Source organism: Athene noctua, chromosome Z (genome assembly GCF_965140245.1).
Source record: "Athene noctua chromosome Z, bAthNoc1.hap1.1, whole genome shotgun sequence".
Lineage (NCBI taxonomy): Eukaryota > Metazoa > Chordata > Aves > Strigiformes > Strigidae > Athene > Athene noctua.
In genome coordinates, this window is record NC_134077.1 from 71,546,079 (window position 1) to 71,563,396 (window position 17,318).

Consider the following 17,318-nt stretch of genomic DNA (forward strand, 5'->3'; position numbering starts at 1 on the left):
CCCAAACCAGTAATAATAAAAAAAGTAGATAACTTTACCCCAGGGAATAAAGAAATCCTTCAAATTAATGGTATATGTTTTAAAGTTAATAAAGAAAATGCAAGGAGTATTTAAATCTCAATTCTTGCCCTTCCTGAGTGTCACCAAAACCTCCAGCAGTAATTACAGTTCATGCCTTTCAAACAAGAGGCTGTAATTAGGGATTAGGACCAACAGTTACCGGAAGAGAAGAGTCAAGATGTGGTTGCTGTGAAGCACTCTAGAGTTGCCTACTATAAACCAATCAGCCCTGCTGGAACAGGGAAAGCACCCCACAGATCTCTGGCTGAGAAACACAAGGAATGAAGGCAGTGGAAGGTATACTACAAAATCCAGGGAAACATCTCTGGAAACAAGACAATTTGATGCAGACATTGGATGTGACTTTCAACTCTGTCAAATCTGACACCGTAGTTTGCAAAAATTGCATGCCAAGTTTAAAGGAAGGACTGAATTCCAAATCCACTGGTATTAACCTTGGATACTCTTAAAGTTATGAAATGGATTCAACACCATGCATGGCATTCGAACCCTGAATACTTTTAGATACCTCTCTTGCATGGATCAAAGCCATCATCATGATCAGGCCCTTCGGTCTGTTGGACTGGGAGAGATAAAACCACCTCTGGTTTTTCAGTTACCAGTGGTGGGCTGAAGAGAATAACCAGCGAGCATGTACAGCAACATTATGCTCTGCGTTTCACTGGGGAGGATTACACACTTGCTTTCAGACTAAGCGGGAGCGTGGCAGGTGACTGAGGCAGGTGACTGCTGGACTGGCAAGGAACAGACCAAATGTGTGCCTGAACACTGGGCTTACCTGACGTGGTACTTCTTTCCATGCACTGCTTCTGAAGGTCCAGGCCTTGCAGCTCCTCTGTGCTGGCATATTTCATGACTGAGTTGATGGAGGTGAGGGTGCTGATGAGCTGTGAATTGAGAGATCCAATCTGGGAGTGGGGCTCCCCAAAGGCTTCTGCCAGTTCACTGTAATTTTCAGCAAGCAGCATCTGCTGTTCCTGCAGCAGCTTCTGCACACGCTCGATGTAGTGATCCAAGCCTGTTCTCAGCTCAGGTGGAGGCAGAGGGCTTTCCAACAGACTACTCACCGGCTCACACACAGACTCTCCACCAACACCGATGCTCCTGGTGCCAGCTGGCACAACTGGCAATGGTGGGGGTCCGCAGGCAATGCTCCTCATTTTAAGGCCAACCAGGTAGTTCTCATGAACGTTTATCTGCCCAACACCACAGTCTTTGGTTTTTATTGCCGAAGGCTTTTCAAAGCCAGGGTGGCTAGAGAGCAAGGTGCCCACTCCAACCGAACGCATTTTAGCAGATGCTTGTATGTCCTTCACCCGGCCATCTCCTACTGCTACACTCCGTGTCTCCACACTCTCAGTGTTGGTCTGTTTATCGCAGCTGCTCAGAGTGGTGTTTGTCCCACAGTCTGCCAGCAAGGCCATCTCCGTGCCAGTGCATTGGCTCACCATCTCCAAAACAGTGCTGGTTTGCTGGCTAGCCGTAGAAGGCACAGCCATCACCATCGCCTCTGCCCTGGGCACAGCCTCAGTTGTTGTTTCACGGGACACGTGCTCCTTGGGGGTGCAAACCATCACATCCACTGAGCAATCCCCGCAGCCCACAGACCTCACTGCCCCAAGCAACTGCGCCATCCGGCGGGGGCTCGGCACGCCTGCTGGCTCCTCTGTATTGACACCTGTCTCACAGACACTTGTCACTATGCCTACTGCCTTATCATGCAGCTCAACAGACCTCCCTGTGCCCTGATCTCGCACCTCTGTCCTCTCCCTCACCAGCCACTGGCTCATCAGCAGCTCGGGGCCCGCAGCTGCACTCCGTACAGCAGGTCTGCAGGAGGTGCCAACACTGCTCATCTGCAGGTGGTTTCCCACTGATGAATCTGCAACGTCCACATGGTCTCCCACCCTTTGGTCTCTCGTCTGTATGATGGCCTGCACCATCCTGCTCACAACACAAGGCTGAGCCATCATGGCTTTATCCACTTTTTTCCTAGACCCAGCCGCCTGCAGCTCCTGCTTTAATTTAGTCATTTCCCTGTCATGGGTTGTTTCCTTTAACTGAACCTCTAGTCTGTAAATCTTCTCCTTAAGGGCTTCAATTGTCTGCTGCTGAAGCTCTATCTCTTTCTCAACCTCTGTAGACAAGCCAAGCATAGCCTCTGTCACCCCCACCCCAGACTCTCTCATTTCTTTCTCTGTCCCCACAGCTACTTCTTTGTGTTGCCTCGCAGATCTGTTGTATATAACCACATCGTTCATGTTTTCATCAGCACCTACAGCAACAGATCGGGCTTCTTTTGTCAGGCTTTCTCTATTCACCCGAAGGTTTGACGGACTTTCATAGTTGCTATCTTGGATTTTTTTCTCCAGGGCTTGCATCTCAGCAGTCAGCTGTCTGAACTCCTCTATTCTCTGAGAGCTCTGCTCCACACTCTCCACCTCTTCCTCACAATCTATATAGAGTTCTCCACCTCTTCTCACCTGAGACATGTGTTCCCACTGCTCTGCATTTCCTGCACTGTAGGATCGCTTTCTGAAACCATACATGTCATTTTGAGTGGCTTTCCTCTGGTTTTTGAGTTCGGCCATCATGTGCCTCTTCTCTTCCTGTAATACTGAAATTTTGACCTGCAGCACAGGAATGGTCTTGACTTGCTCCTCAAGCTCCTTGAGACGTTTGAGGGCAACTGCCATTTGCTCCCTGATGTGCTGCAGATGCACTGGGCTCACGTTGGTGACTGGTGTAGATATTCCTGAGCTCATAGGGCTATGACGAATGGAACTGCCCAAGGAGGAGCTGAAGCAGGCGCCATAGTCACTGTTCCCCTGATACCCATTCTGCAGCTGCTGAGACACGTGACCATACCCGCTGGATCCCACAAAAGAGGGGAGGGAGCTTGTAGAGCCCATACCTCCAAAGCTGGAAAGCCGGGGCCTGCGGACATCTCCAGGCGTGACCTGCATCATCCTCTCCTGCTCAAGTCGCCTCCGTGTCTCCATGAGGGTTTTTGTTACATGGAGGTTATGCCGAGGAGGCTGGGGGGAGGGAGGAGGAAGCTGCTTACTCTCGGGCACCGTTAAGTAGGAAGGAGATGCTTCAAAGGAAACTGAGGGTCTCGCACTGATGGACAAGGTTACTTGACTCCTTGCTGCCAAACAAGACTGCTTGTTTTCATCACTGTTTGATGAAGAGAGAGACTCAGTGGATGTCCAGCCACTGCACTGTCCACCAGAGTTCTTGGTACCCACCGAGGCTTGTACGGCTTTCCTCTTCTTTCGGATGTTTAGTTTCTTAATGGTATTCCCCTTTTGTATATCATCCACATACTTCAGAAAATCCAAGTCTAGCTGGTAGCCGTAAGGTGTTTCCACAAAATAGGGATCTTTCCGTTCTTTTCCAACTTCTCCATTTATAATAGCTTCCTCTTTTTCTGGAAAAGAAGAAACAAAATCAGCACTGGAAAAGAAACTATGTCTCAGAAAACTACACGCTGAAACACAAGCACAGAAAGACGGGTGCTCGCAGCATGCCAGAGGCAGAAACTGCTGCTGCAGCTCGGCAAGCAGACCAGCTTTCCGCTGACTGACCCTCAACACTAAATCCCGATTAACTTTTAAAAAGTTAATCAGTAGGTTTTCAAATGCTGAGAAGTGCATACCCACATAAATGTGTACACATGCATACACACAGATAACCTCTGCTAACAAAGGGGCAGAGACGTGGCACAGCTAGTAGCTCAAAGCTGTCTTTCTCCGAATCCCTCCAGTCTTCCCGTGTCACACCAAGCTTCCACACCCCCTGTGCTGTCACGTAAAGATCACAGGATTACCACGTACCACACGAATCATCCGGAGACCAACTTCTCTAGAGGGTGCATTCGAGCAGGCGACGGGAACTCCGACCCTGCTCCTTACGCAACCGATGCCATTAGACTTTACTCAGATCTGCAGCTGTATTACGGCTTTGGGAACTGCTGCCGCAAGAGCAGCAATACCTGTTCGCTCCCACCTCAGTCACGTTACTTCCACCAGTGCCTCCGCCTGTTCCATTTTAAACTGCACGGAGCCCCCAGCACCCAGACGGGCAGCGGGAGCGCTTCCCGCGGGGCCCCGAACCCCACTGCCGAGGGGCACTGTCGCCTTGCGCGCGAGGAGAACCCGTCTGCCCTCCGGACACACGGCTCGCCTGTCCCCAAAGCGACCCAAATAAAACTTCCTCAGATCCGCTGGGCTTGCTCGGGCTGAGTATTTATACGAGCGCTGCTATACAGCCTGCTTCTCCCATCCCACTTCAGGAAAATAAAGGAGAAAAAAAAAAGGAAAAAACAACTGTTGCGAGTTATGAGCTGGAGGAATAATAAAAGCCAGCTTTGCGGTTACCTGAATTAGACACATGCCTCTGCCCCCGCACTGCAAATTGTCCAGCCACGTATGGCTGCCCCAGCTTCATGTGTCACTCGCCGGAGCGCTGCCTCCCTCTCGGCGCTCTCCTCCTTCGCCCCATAAGGAAGAGCCGCCCGCAACCGCGCAGCCCCGGCCGCACCGCCCAGCTGCGCCAGCGACCCTTCCCTCCCCCGCTGCCCCCCTCCCTGCCCCCGGGCCGCTCCCCCCGCCCCGAGGTGCGGGGTCCCCCCGGCGCCCCCCGCCGCCGCGCCCGCCCGGCCCACGGGGCGCAGCAGGCTGCTACCGTGTGTGGAGGCGAATTCAGCTCCCTGCTTCGTTTTTAAAAGGCGAGGTTTGAAAGCGGCGTCCTCTTAAAGGAACATTAGCGGGGGGGGAGGGGGGAATAGAGCTCTCGACTTACTGCAACTACAGGAAGTGACTTAATGCTGTACTGAAAACGTTTAGAAGAAGGGGGGACAAGGCAAAAAAAAGCTCCTGTTTTTCCAGTTTCCTTAGCATGCTTAAGAAAAAGCTGTCTACAGACACTATGACTGCTTTCATAGCGATCCTTTACGCTTCTGGCTACCACAGGACACCCCCAGCAGTAGACAGAAGGATGTTGCTCAGTGAAAACCTACCTTCCCCGGCACGGGAAAAGAACAGGACGGAGACACACACACACAGGCAGGCCCATGTGAGAGCCGCAGAAGCGGGGCTGACCGGTGCACATTGGTATCTCGGTCCTGCAGTATGGACAGACTGTTCAGCAGACACAAACAGCCCCCCCCCCCCCCCCCCCCCCCGACCACATGTTTCTGCTGAAAGACCAGAGTCTCTGTATGCTGTGGTATTTACTTATAGATGCACCCAAAATAGATATCTAAATACCAGAGTGGAAGCAAAAATACACGCATACACACATACTTGAAGCACACACAGCTCCTTCCTGAATATCTGGCAGGGAAAAAGTCTCCAGGACTCCCACTGACAGGGAGAGAATGAGACAGAGCATAGTCTGAACTATTATTCTTCCCAAATTCAGTGCTCTGTTCCCAGATTCTCATCCTGGCTCCATTCCGTGAAAACAGACAACTTTCCACACCCCACAGTTCCTCACCCTAGGTTGGTCACCCTTCCTTCCCACCTGCACCCTAGGTTTGTCCCCCCTCTCACACTGGCCCTCATCCCCTTCAGTCTTCTGGTCTCTTTCTGCCTTCTTTCCACACTCGGGATTTCTCACCTATTTTCTCTTCTTACTTGCTTGCTGCACCAATTCTAAGCCAAAATCTGGTTATACTTTCACCCCTCATCCCAGGCTTGGTTCTAGTCACTTCACCCAGCCCATGTAAATTCAAGCTCCATCAATTTTACCTGTTCTCCCATTTTTCCCAGTTCCTTTCCTCTGCTTGTCTTGGTCCTTATCTTCCCACCCAGCAACATCTCCAGTTCTCCCATCACTACACCGGTGAAGTCAAGCACTACACCTTAGAGTCAGTCCTCTAAGCTGTCCTTGGGCACAATGTGTAAGTGTTGGATGGGAGAGGAACAGACTTTTCAGAAGGCCCAGGACTTAACAATTAATGCATCTTTGTAAAAATATTCATAAAACCTCTAAAAAGACATACAAATCTCATGTTAAGTCATGAGAGCCAAATTGGAATCTCAGATTTCTTTCTTCTTCCCAGTATGGTATTAAGATTGCTCAACAGAAACCTATCAAAAATAAATAATAATTTTTTAAAAAATCACACTTACATGGAATCCCTCACTAAACCTCTCCACAACACCTGCAGGAAGCTCAGTGTCTTCACAACAAAATCACTTTGGTCCTCAGCTTAAGCTGGCAGCATTACCTGGACACAGTTCATATCTGCTGCTCCACAAGCATCAGACCGCACGTGGAGCTGACTGACTATTACCTCTCTTTAAAACAACACAGTGAACACTCCACCAACACAATCCCAGTATTGTGAGTTGATCTCTGGAGATGTTTCTTGATACATTAAGACAAATAAGGATCAGGCGTGCAATCTACCAACACCAACACCACACTGATGTGGCGCGCAAGAGCTGTTCTAAGCCTTTGTGCATTTTGCTGTCTCAGAGAAAGGGCCAGAATGGGTGTGCCTGAAAAGCATGGAACAATGCAAAATGGATGGCTGTTTTCAAGCAATAAAAATGTTTTTGTTGGTTCCAAAAGAAAAAAATCTAATAAAAAGGAAATTAATAAACACCTGATAAGAATGCAGCCCTTTTTCCTTTCAGCCCCTTAGGTCCTGGATGCCCTTAGTCCCTAGCTTTGGTGGGCAAGTACCAAGTGCTACACGAGCAAGTACCTCAGATTAACCTTGGAGAAAGCTGCATCTATCTGTCCTTCAGCCAGAAATGCAAGCCTTCATGCCCAGAGACCTCAAGTGAGCAAAAGATTCCTTCCCCATTCACCCCAACACACATAGAAGTATTGCAGTCAATACCAGGCAGTACAAACACTCTTGTTAGGCATCTTGTCTCATTCTTGGCCAGCTGATCACGGGCATTTCTAAAATTAGAAGAACTATTCCCCAGTCGCTGTAGTAGCTCAGGCAAATATTAATCAGGTCACTGTATTACATGGATACAGTATGTGCAGATGCACAAACACATACACTTTTGTCTGTGAATATGCTGCAGACATTCTTCTTCTGAAATGTCTTTGAATGCAACAAGACACAAAACACCTCATGCTTTTAGGCCAATACCTGTGAAGTAAACACCCTGTGAAGCACAGAGGCTTCATTGTGGTACTGTTGTTATTAATGCATTTCTCCAGAAGTATGCAAAGACTTCATTACCCTCTCCCTGCTGCAGGATAACCATGGGTAGGACACAAGCAGCATTTAAAAAATGCAGTCTTCAGTTCTCGCCTCCTGCAATGCTGGGATTGGCTCTGTCCAAACATTCCAGTCTTGCCAACTTCTATTAAATTATATCCTATCCAATGCACTACACAAGAATATCAGTATACTAAAATATTGAGTCAGCCCTACCCAAGTCCACACTAATCATGTCTGCTCCCAGACCAGGAGAACTGGAAAAAAGGTAGAACATTTAGTTGATGTGCTTCAAGACTTCTGACGGAAAGAAAATGTGGGCAGACATACAAGTTTTGGTTCCTCAAGCCAGAGCTTTGGTTCTGTTAAATTTTATTGTAGAGCCACCTTGGAGGGTCCAGGAAGGGCAAAGAGAAGCAATTGAGAATGTTCTTCTGAAGCTGAAAGTCTAAGGTGCCTTGAAAAAATACAGACCTCACATCTAAAGCCTTCTGTCCCCATCTGGTTATGATATCTGCTCTAAGGCATTTTTATCTTGGATCTGACAGCTATTAAAGAAGTATTTTCCATTGAAATAATGTTATGAATAACAGTCTCCTTCCAGAGTTATGGCATAAGACAATTCATAAAGAATGCTGCAGAGGAAAAATAAAGATGCAATAGCTGGCATAAATGGAGTCAAATTAGTATTTTTGTATGCTCAACTTCAATTTGAAAGGTTATTTGGAGCAGAAAAGGAGGGAAAAAAAAAAAAGTTCTGACTTTTTGACTCTTTTGTGTTAACAGTGAAGAAATTGATGCTTCTCCCTTTCCTCCCACCTCCAATACTACCTTTGTTCTTTTTTCTTTCTGTTCTTCAGCACACATAAATGAGTTATCAGCCTCACTTTCTGAGAAAAAGCAAAACATATGAGGCTGAGCACTTGCTTAAAAAGAAAAAGCAGAATGGAATAATTAACAATTTTTCTTTCATTCTTTTTTTCAGGTGTTGGGATTTGAATGTAAGCTAAAAAGAACAACAATAAAACCACTTGGAAAATAGACTTTAGCCTTGTATTTGATCAGCTTTCTTTTGGCTAGCAATAAACAGAAGATGCCATGAAAGCACTAGCTCCCCAGTAACTCAACCTAGCTCTCCAGTATTTTCAAAAGGGGGAGGGAAGCCCCAAACACAAATAATGTACCTATCAGATTTTTAATTTACTTTATTCCAAGAACGGAGAGGGGAAAAGTTAGAAAAAGAAAGTTGTTTCTGTACTTTCCCAGACACAGCCAGAGCATCAAGTGCTTTATTCGTTCCTTTGCAGTTCAAGCACAGAGCAGCACCATGAAACACACCGCAGGTGTGGAGTGCAGGCCACCTCAGTTGGCTGCTCACCACCCAAAAGGAGAAGAGCCACGGCAGCACACCAGCGTCAAGCCCCCAAGCTGCCCATGAGGACACCCGGGTGCTGGCCTCATCCACCCTCCCTGCAGTGCCAGGCTGGAGTGCCTGGGTGACCTAGCACAGCTTGAAGAGAAGCAACGGCACAACTGCCCAGCACACCACGCTGTAGTGTGGACCTGGCGCTGATAACACTCCTCCCTTCTTCTGCTATGGAAAAACAACAATAAATATCGCCCAGTAAGAAGGGCAATCTGTTTTGCTGTTACTTAGCTACAGATATGCCTGGAACAAATGGGATTTAACTCCTGGTGCACCTGAGGCTGTTGGGTATGGGGTACTACAGTCCAAACCAAAACTCCCCAGGCAGAGAGGGATAACAGCCTGCTACCAGCCCCGCAGTTACAGTTTCAGAGGGTTCTCCTGTTACTGAGGAATTTAATCTACTGCACGTTTTACTGAAGAAATAGATCTCCAGTGTAAAATGTTTGCTGCAAACTTAATCCCAGAGAAAAATGGTAAAATATTTTTGTAAGGTTTTTAGATTACTTTTTAAAATTTACGTGTCAATACCCCAGCTGAGGAGCTGAATTTTAAATCTGACATCTAAATACTTAGTGCTTTGGGTTGGGGGTTGCAACCAAAAAATGGGGGATAGCAACTTCCCTGACAGTAAAAACTGAGAAAGGTTGAAGCTACAACACTGTGTAATAAATAGGTTTTTATTTCAAGATGTAGAAGCTCCAACTCAGATGTCTGTAGTGGTGAATTCATGTAGGTGAATTAAGTACACCACCTTAAGTCAATGAACATAAGCAGCAGCAATGTTGAAGAAAGATGGCTCAGATTGCTACTGTGTTATGCTTACACTGTGAACACAAACAGTAGGGCACTGTTGTGCTAGGATGTCACATTTACCACACAACATGGGTAAAAGAAGGCATTTTACAAATGGATCTGCTGTCTTAATACCAAGCTCTTTCTAGAAGTATTACCATTACGGCAATAGATGAAAAACTCAAAACAATCACAGCCACAATGCAAATGCTATTAAAAGCATTAAAAGTCTTTCCATTGGCTTAACTAGGCTTTTCCATCTACTTGATCAACCCATAGTGAACACAGTCTCCCAAACAGTTATGTTCCTCAGAACCTGAACAATCTTAGCTGCTTAGCATTATACTAGGATTATCATTATACTAAAAACATAATAACAATTTTAGTTAACAAAAAAAAAAAAAGAGACAGCTCTCCCCTTGGTACTGGTGATCAGATGGATGCACTAGCCTAGATGTCCCACTGTCACCTCCTCCTCAAGGGTCAAATTCCTAAACCACATAACTGCCTGCTATGCAAAGGCAGATATACATACAGAAAACAGCCTTTTTGGTGTTAGGAGGGCGTCTTTCAAGGTCTACACCATTAAAGGTCTTCTTTCACATGGTAAAAAAAGAGTTACTTACAGAGTTTATATCTGAACATCATATAACCATAACTAAAAAATTTTTTTGTGAGCTGAAAGTAAAAACCACCTCCTAATATATATATATGTATAAAACACACCTCCTAATTCTCTCTATAGTCTTTTTAATGTCTAAAACTTTTACTCCTAGAATCTCTGAACTGAAAACTTGCAGCTCAAACAGAAGCTCGTTTAACATATAAAATACAGACAATAAAGTTGTGCAAATTAATTAACCTTGAATAAAGTATTAATCTTGTTTATGAGGAATCGATTCCTGGGGGAAAATAAAAAAGCACAATCAACTGTCCTGAGAGCAACTGCAGTATGCCACCTTATCAAAATACACAAAATCTGCTTTGTATTCTTGACAATTCCCTTATTTGAGGCTGATAATAAATCTCCTTTTCCGCTACTCTCACCTTCTGGAAATAGCTCTAGATCTGGCGGTTCTGTGGTGGGACATCTTGTATATGCACCACCTCAAGGCTGCTAACCACAGAAACTCAAAACTGAGAGGCTAGCCTGTTTTGCCTCCATCCCAGTTTCTGACTCACAGGTCCCAGGGGAACTCAAATGAGGGCTGGCAGGAAGCAGGGCATGGGTGGGAAGGGATATAGCAGAATAAGCTTATGACTAACTGCCCCACCAGCAGCAAGGAAGGGCACAGCAGAATCCACGGGGGACGACCTGCTGCTGTTGTCAACATTGCTACCACCTCTGGGTAGAAAGTACTTTAAAAACAGTGGCCACTTCGGCAAATTCCTGTCACGAGTCAGCCTGTGGGTGCACTGTGGCTTTGAGCGTTTCCTTGTAGTAAAGTAAGCCTCCTGCTCTCTCAGGTACCACTGGGAAGAATGACAAGATGTCACCAGTCATCCTTTACTTCTGAGCCTGAAATAGGGGGCATCTCAGCCCTGTTTACTTACGTTGAAAACCAGATGCCAAAAAGGCAAGTCCAAACCAGTGTGAATTTATTCTTTCCAAGCACCTGATTCCATGTGCATTTTTTTCATCTTGGAGTATTCATCTGCTTGAGAACTGCCCTTTGTCATTCCCTGAAGCATTTTTTTCATTCACTATCTACTGCATGCACACTTACTGGATCCAGGCATATTTGTGACAAATGAAGAGCATTCAATTTAAAGATACTTTCCAAATCAGACTAACTCAGGCCTGGCAAAATAATCTAAATTATGGCAAACAGTAGATACCAAACACAAGCTCCTTGCAGCCTGGGAGAAAGCCATATGATGTGATCTACCCAACACAGTAGGAGAGCAGCTCAGTTTCAGACCACCATAGCCCTCCTTTCCAAAAATACATCCTAACAGATCTGGGCTGTTTCAGCCACTGATGCTGATGAACATGAAGCTGAGTCCCAGTGTTGCTAAGGCACCTTTCTGTCCTCTGCTGCACCCAAGAAACCCCAAAGCTCTCCTACTGTCCTTGCCAACCCTTGAAAATGTAGCATACCTGCCTCGCTCTTCCAACAGTACATCATCCCCTGTTGTTTTATACCACTTGTCACAAGAAAAATGACTAAGAAAAAAATAATGACAAAGACCAAGGTTTGCATCCACATAGGATGGGCTTCACAAGACCCAGACAGAGAGCTGGCAAAGCAGAAGAGGAGCAAACCCCCAAGTATTTCTCTTCCTTCCTCACTCATGCAAATCATCTTCCCACTCCCCATGGGGGCCGAAGGAGTTATGGATGCAAGCCAGGTGTTTGCCTGAAAACTTCTTTCAACACAACTGTGCATCAGTGTTACCTGCTGAAGTCCAAGCAAAGAAGGCTGTGTTTGCTTTCTAGCCAAGAACAACTCAACCACAAACTCAAAATATTTAGATTTATAATGTCATTATCCTTCTGTGCCTATAAATCTCTGAAGAGGTGAGAAGTGGAGAACAGATACCTAGGGCTATTGTAACAGGAGTAACCATCAGGAAAGAACCTGGACTCCTGGGGTATAAACCTGCCATGAAATATTAAAACTGATTTACAGATTCAGTTTGGTCTTACAGCTGTGCACAGGGTGGGAAAAAAATGGAAGAATTGTCTTCTGCAAGAATGGTTCTACAAATATTTGTATTTATGAGTCCTGGAAGGACATTATTTTGTCACATGCTTACCTCCATAAGGAATATGGTTTATGCTGCATAATCAGTATGATATTTCAAATACCGGGAATTGTTCCCTCCCACCCTTTTTTATATTAGTCTAGTACTGATTCCTTCTGTGAGATAAAACGTGTATTGCCTTCCAAATTTCAAGAGCATAAGCAATTTGCATTTTCCAAAAACACTGAAAGCTTTTTCTCTGCACTTAAAATAGTTCAGACCAATGAACTGGTATTCTCCAAAAAGTTAAAAAAGCGACCATCAGAGAAAAGATGAAAAAGGTCATTATTAGAATTAATCTTTATGCACATTCTAAATAGCTAAAACCAGTGGCTTATAATTGCGTCTATGAACAATATTCAAAATTAGCAACTTTAAGGGTAACAGCTACCTTTCTACTGTTGAAGCAATGCCTTAGAGTAAATAGGTGCAGTGCTCCATTCACTTGAGTATTCACAACAGCGATCTCCCACTAAAAAACCTGCATTTGTTGAAAGAAACACACTACTCTGTATGTAACAACAAAAACAAAGAGACTACCAGAGGTGGGTGAAACTTCAAGTGCAAGTTCCCTTCAGATGGCAGCTCTTGTGAGACAACCCAGCTAACCAGGCACTGTTAAAAAAAATTGAAAATAAATATCCCAACTTAATATTCTGTAAGAACAGTGAGGGCTGGTTTCAGCTGTGCTAACCCTGGGTATGCCCCATCCCTCTTGTCTCGAAGCGCTCGCAGAGCCAGCCACTCGCCTCTCACCTCTCCCCCCACCCCGTTCGAGGGTCTCACTCACCAATCCACCCAGAAGCAAACCCTTGGACACTGCCACGTTTAGTTTTTCAGGAAATTAAGTCTGAAGCACACTTTCCTTTGCCTTAAAGTGAGTGCGTATTCAGCAGGCAGAGAGCCCAGAGGTTGCTACAGAGCATTTATTTATACTCATTTGGAATTTCCTGAGACATTCTCAGCCCAGCACAGTGCCAGTGGCTTCCTTCATGGCACTTCCCATGCTGTGTAACACCTCCAGCTCCCCAAGGGTTAAAATACATCAAATGGACAGCAGGACAAAAGAAACCGTACTAAATGACACACTATAAAGATAATTTTTTTTCCTCTGACAAAGACGGATTTAATTCCCAAGAGGGAAATTCCCCCAAGAGGGAATTAAAAGTTCAGGTCACTTCTCTTCCACCCGCTCTCCCTTTCTCCCCAAGCTGTTCACACCCACCCCTCTCATTTCTCACTCCCACGTGCGGACTGAAAGCACAGAAAGGTTCATTGATATAAATCTGGGCAGAACAATTACCTCCGTTGTAACCACCACTGCTTGCCATTCTGCCCGTGTTACATTCAATCTCATTTTGTTTACGCTTCTCAAATGTAGTTTATAATTTGAGGGATAAAAATAAAACATTTTAGTATAAATTTACAGGCACAGGTTGTTTTTTTTTGTTGTTTTTTTTTCTGAAACATGGCCCAAATATACACAGTGTCCTTCATGCTAGTACAAGCACTTTCAAAATTATGCACAAATGTATTTGATTTTTTCATATTCAATTCTCTTGTTTCCACATAACACCAAGTACTAACTCAAGTAAAGATAACTGGGATTCCAGACGCAAAAAAATTTCACTTCTCAGCATCATAAAGAGTCCCTCAAAGGCCTAAGCTCCATCTCTCTTCACCTCTGCTTACAATGACAGTTGCTGTGCTACAGCCAAACAAGGACTCCAAAAGTAAACAAGGCAATGGGACAGACTAATTTAACAACAGTATGGTCTTAAGACTTCACAGGACTAAAGGAAAAGAATTTTATTACTGTGCATTTCATCCAGATTCCCAAGAACAAAGAAAATAAAAAAGAAACATGAATTGTTAAAATAATTTCCAAGATAACTGCAGATTGGAAAAGTTGTGCTTCAAACAGAAGCGGGATCTTGTGCTGAAATGACAGGAGAGAGGTCCTCCACAGCGTTTTCAGCTAAAATGGCACAGACTTCCCAAAAAAGTGTTTCCTGAACATGTCTAGTGGCTTCAGTGGTATTTAATATGAAGCAAAGTAATATTTAATACAGGCATCAGCTTTTGGACTATAAACTAGGTCCTGCCCTCTAGGTAATTTTCCATTTTTTCCTTGAATTAGAAGTCATTGATGCATATGCTATAAAACATAAGCTCCCCCAAAAAGTCCAAAGAAAGTCTCTAGATTTAGTCAACTTGTTACATCCATGAAGGTACTGAGTTTTAAGTGAACTTGGTTTGATTTGGTCTCTGCTCTAATCACCTCATCCATAAAGAAAAGCAGCTCTTCATAAAAAATGCTTTGGCAACAGCTTCTAACCATGGTTTGAAGTTTCTCCTAGAAGGCAGAAAAACTCAAGGGCAGCTGAAACCTGACTCATGCTGTCTGTTCAGTGAAACAAATGCAAAAATTCAGCCCCTGAAACACTGCCCCAAGCCTGCAGACATCATTTTGCGCTCGCTGCCCTTCAATCCCCATTTTTCAACCTGCAGAGCAAGTGACCAGCCAGGTGAGGACAAGTGCTATACAGCAACACTGGGTCTTACTGGTGGACATCTCTAGCTCCATCAGCAGCTCCTTCACACCAGACAGGGGAGAACATGAAAATGCTGTGAAAAAACCTGTAACATCTGGGATAAGGTATGAGAATATAAGGTATGGCCAAAACATTCTTCTCAAGAGTTAGGATTCTGTTGAGATAAAAAAATAAATCTCTAACATTATATAACTTCATTTTTCTAAAAAAAGAGAGCATGATATCCTGTTTAGAAAAGAACAAATTTTAGCAGCTGTCTCCACATGCTCCATCTGTTTATCATTACTCTGTGGTTTCAAGGACTTGACATCTGAATGAGCCCTGCATCAAGTCACGCACCTTCAGCAGACTCTCCTCAAAGTCAGGTCAACTCATCAGGCTGAAAAAGACCTCTTGTCCAGCAAGTCAAATGTAAGACCAAATATGAGTCAAAGTTGAGACTTATGGTGCCACATAAACTCATTCAGCTACTGTTTACAGTAGAAGCAAAACTGAGGTCAGAGCACAGCTCCCCAGTGCCCAAAAAACCTGACTTGGTCTGCAGCAGAGCAAATGTAAGATCTGGTGTATGGGCAGCCATCCAGCTGGTAAATTCTTATCTAAACAGCAGGTTATTTCACAACCTTTTTGAAAACAAAAAGCAGAGAGGGCACAATGGATCTGTTAAAGGCGATGGATGAAACACCGCTCTTTCTTTAAAACACATGCCTCCAACAGACCATTTCCTCAGCACTGGAGTGGCTCTGCTTGGAAAGAATGAAATAAATCTGCCAGACTACAAAGATCTGGTCCAGGGTAGCACAGCGCTTGGCCTGACCAGCCACTGTTGCGTTTATGTACCTACCCTCAAAAACATGCTGCTGCATTTTGGTGAAGGTTGGATATGGGGTTCTTCTTGGTTTTATTCTGGTGGATTTTGTTTTGGGAGAGAGGGTCTCTGCGATTGCTGGGTTTTTTTGGGTCTGGGTTTTTTTCTTTATAGGCTTTCAGAATTTGGCAGCCAGTTTCCTTAGAATGATGCTAGCCATTGGGTCAGTCCTGAGACTGATCTGGCCTACCCACCTTCTCCTCCCTAGCAGATGCCTCTAGAAGGACGTAAGAAAGCAGCAAGCATACAGCAACATTCCTCCTTTTGGCCTCTAGAAACCTGCACACAGAGACTTCCTGAGCCAGGGGTGGTCCAGGGTGGGTTTTAAGTCACAGTGTCAAATGTGGATTTTCAGGGTAGCTGGGAGGTATTCAGTAACCATGTTCAAAATGTCAGACTGCAGCTGATGTGTTAGTACTGTAAGAAGATCTACTAGTCAAGTGCCTGATAAATCTGATGCAATGACTATGTAACACTCAAAACCTCTACGAGAGACATTTTGCACACTACCATTAGCATCTACCCAAAGAGGATGCAACTGAAAAATGCACCCCATGTCATCGTTAACTGTACACCTGGCTTAGCTTCATGCAGAATGAACTTCAACTACTTGGTACTACTTGGTACACTGTCTGTCATGAGGCAAGTAACGATTTCTACTATTCTCCCAATATGACTGCTTAGAAAAACTTACGGTAAGAAGTCTTGTTGTGGGAGCAAGTAGACCATTCAAGCATTCAAATTTGGTGAAATATTTTTTTCTTCTCTTTTTTATATGGATGGTCAGGTGTACTTGCTTGTTTCTATTTGGGTGTTTGAACTGAGTGAGCTAGCAACTTGGCTTGCAGCTCCCAGCAGGGCTTTACGGGTTAGCTTTGCTCTCCCATTTTGCAGAGACGAAAAGTGAATGACACTGAATCTGAACACAAGGGAAAGGAAAAATCCATGGCTGTAAAAGAAAGATATGCATTCTCTAATCTGGAAATACATCTATGGGCATCTTATGCCCCAGACAAGGCTGCAAAGGGAACTTCTGCGTGCTGGGAACTCAAGTCGAAGTGACAGCCTAGTGACTGTCTCCTGCTGCATTTAAAAAAAGCAGAATCATTTGGGGTCAGATGGCTAATCCTGATAGCGTAGAAGCCACCCCGTGTCATTCAGTCATCACCCCCCACTTCCCCAGCTAAGCAGAGGCAAGGGAGCTCACGGCTTTGCCAGGCAGACTGTACAGGCTATGGTTTTAGGCATCTCTTTCCCGCTTGGATCAAGACTCTGCAATCAAACACCATGGTAGTAACAATGTACCACATTGTAGTAAGAATGACTAATCCAGAAATACCCATATTAACATACTGATTATGCAAAAGGCTGAGGCAAGGAAAAGTGCCACACAATCTGGGGAAAAAACCAAGTGCCACACATTAACTAGTAGGATCCAGGGGCAAGACTCCGCTTGTCCATTATTAACGTGCCCTATAACTGATAAATGGTGTGTGCAGTAGATCATGCAGCAGCAGGATCACAGAAGGACAGGGAAGCTGGAGTGCAGCAGGAGATGCTGCACTGTGTTTCACACAGAGATGTCTCTCCTGCTGCTGTGGTCTTGGCTGTACCTGGTGTCTTGTCCTACAGGGGTACGGGCTGGAGATG

General features: G+C 45.0%; 1 protein-coding gene across 3 annotated transcripts in view; it reads right to left on the bottom strand.

The window, feature by feature from the left end:
* Positions 1–17,318, bottom strand: part of KANK1 (KN motif and ankyrin repeat domains 1) — a 50,172-nt gene that overhangs the window by 23,705 nt on the left and 9,149 nt on the right. The window contains exons 1-2 of one of the 3 annotated variants that reach the window (XM_074931927.1): positions 4,771–4,793; positions 860–3,514 (exon numbers count right to left, since the gene is read on the bottom strand). In XM_074931927.1, the coding sequence (XP_074788028.1) occupies positions 860–3,083 (2,224 nt within the window). In that variant the 5' untranslated portion in view covers positions 3,084–3,514; positions 4,771–4,793. Of the gene's footprint in view, positions 1–859; positions 3,515–4,463; positions 4,515–4,770; positions 4,794–17,318 lie in introns of those variants that run through there. The other 2 variants (XM_074931926.1, XM_074931928.1) reach the window with 2 other exon arrangements.